Below are 730 nucleotides of genomic sequence, written 5' to 3'. Positions count from 1 at the left end.
AGGAGCCCGCAGCACATCGCCAAGATCCGCCGCAACCGCCGCATGAAAGCCAACGACCGCGAGCGGCACCGCATGCACATGCTGAACAACGCGCTGGAGCGCCTGCGCACCGTGCTGCCCACGGCGCCCGACGACACCAAGCTCACCAAGATCGAGACGCTGCGCTTCGCCCACAACTACATCTGGGCGCTCAGCGAGACGCTCAAGGGCTTCGACGCCCGCACGCCGCAGCACCCGCAGCACCTTAGCCTCAGCGTGGGCGTCAGCAACGCAGCCGTGCCTCCCCAGACGCCCAACGACGTGAGCATGTACCAGGGCGGAGCTCTCGGCCCGCCCGCGCCCTACTGCGTGGAGGGCGAGGGCGACCCCTGGGCCGGCGCCATGGGCGGCGCCTTCCACCCCGGCGCCGCGCACAGCCAGTACATGCACTACCCGAGCTTGCCCTACCAGTGCCTCTGATGCCCCGGCGCCACTCCGTTCTTCCGCAGTGCCTGTGACGTCTCCCGCCGCCGCCCGACGCCCCGGCGGGAGGCGCATCAAGAAAGACAGAAAGGAGAGGTCTGCGAGGTGTTTCGGCGAGCGGCTTTTGCTCTTCCGAGCAGCTTCTCGACGAGGCAAACCAGATCCACAGATGTTGCTTCGGATTGCAGTCCAAGGATGCTGACCAGCCTGGAGTATGAAACTGCGGCGGAGTCTCTTCTCAAAGCACCGTAATCCCTTGGGAAGGTTA

The 730-nt window shown here is 66.2% G+C and overlaps 1 protein-coding gene across 1 annotated transcript in view; it reads left to right on the top strand.

The window, feature by feature from the left end:
* The window catches only part of LOC119591629 (neurogenin-1-like), a 1031-nt gene extending 313 nt beyond the window's left edge, over positions 1–718 (top strand). The window contains exon 1 of the mRNA XM_037940383.1: positions 1–718. This exon is cut by the window's left edge and continues 313 nt beyond it. Within this exon, the coding sequence (XP_037796311.1) occupies positions 1–459 (459 nt within the window). The 3' untranslated portion in view covers positions 460–718.
* Positions 719–730: the final 12 nt, after the last annotated feature.

This window comes from Penaeus monodon, chromosome 29 (assembly GCF_015228065.2).
Source record: "Penaeus monodon isolate SGIC_2016 chromosome 29, NSTDA_Pmon_1, whole genome shotgun sequence".
Classification (NCBI taxonomy): Eukaryota; Metazoa; Arthropoda; class Malacostraca; order Decapoda; family Penaeidae; genus Penaeus; species Penaeus monodon.
The sequence above is the reverse complement of the archived record's forward strand: the minus strand, read 5'-3'. Positions and strand labels throughout refer to the sequence as shown.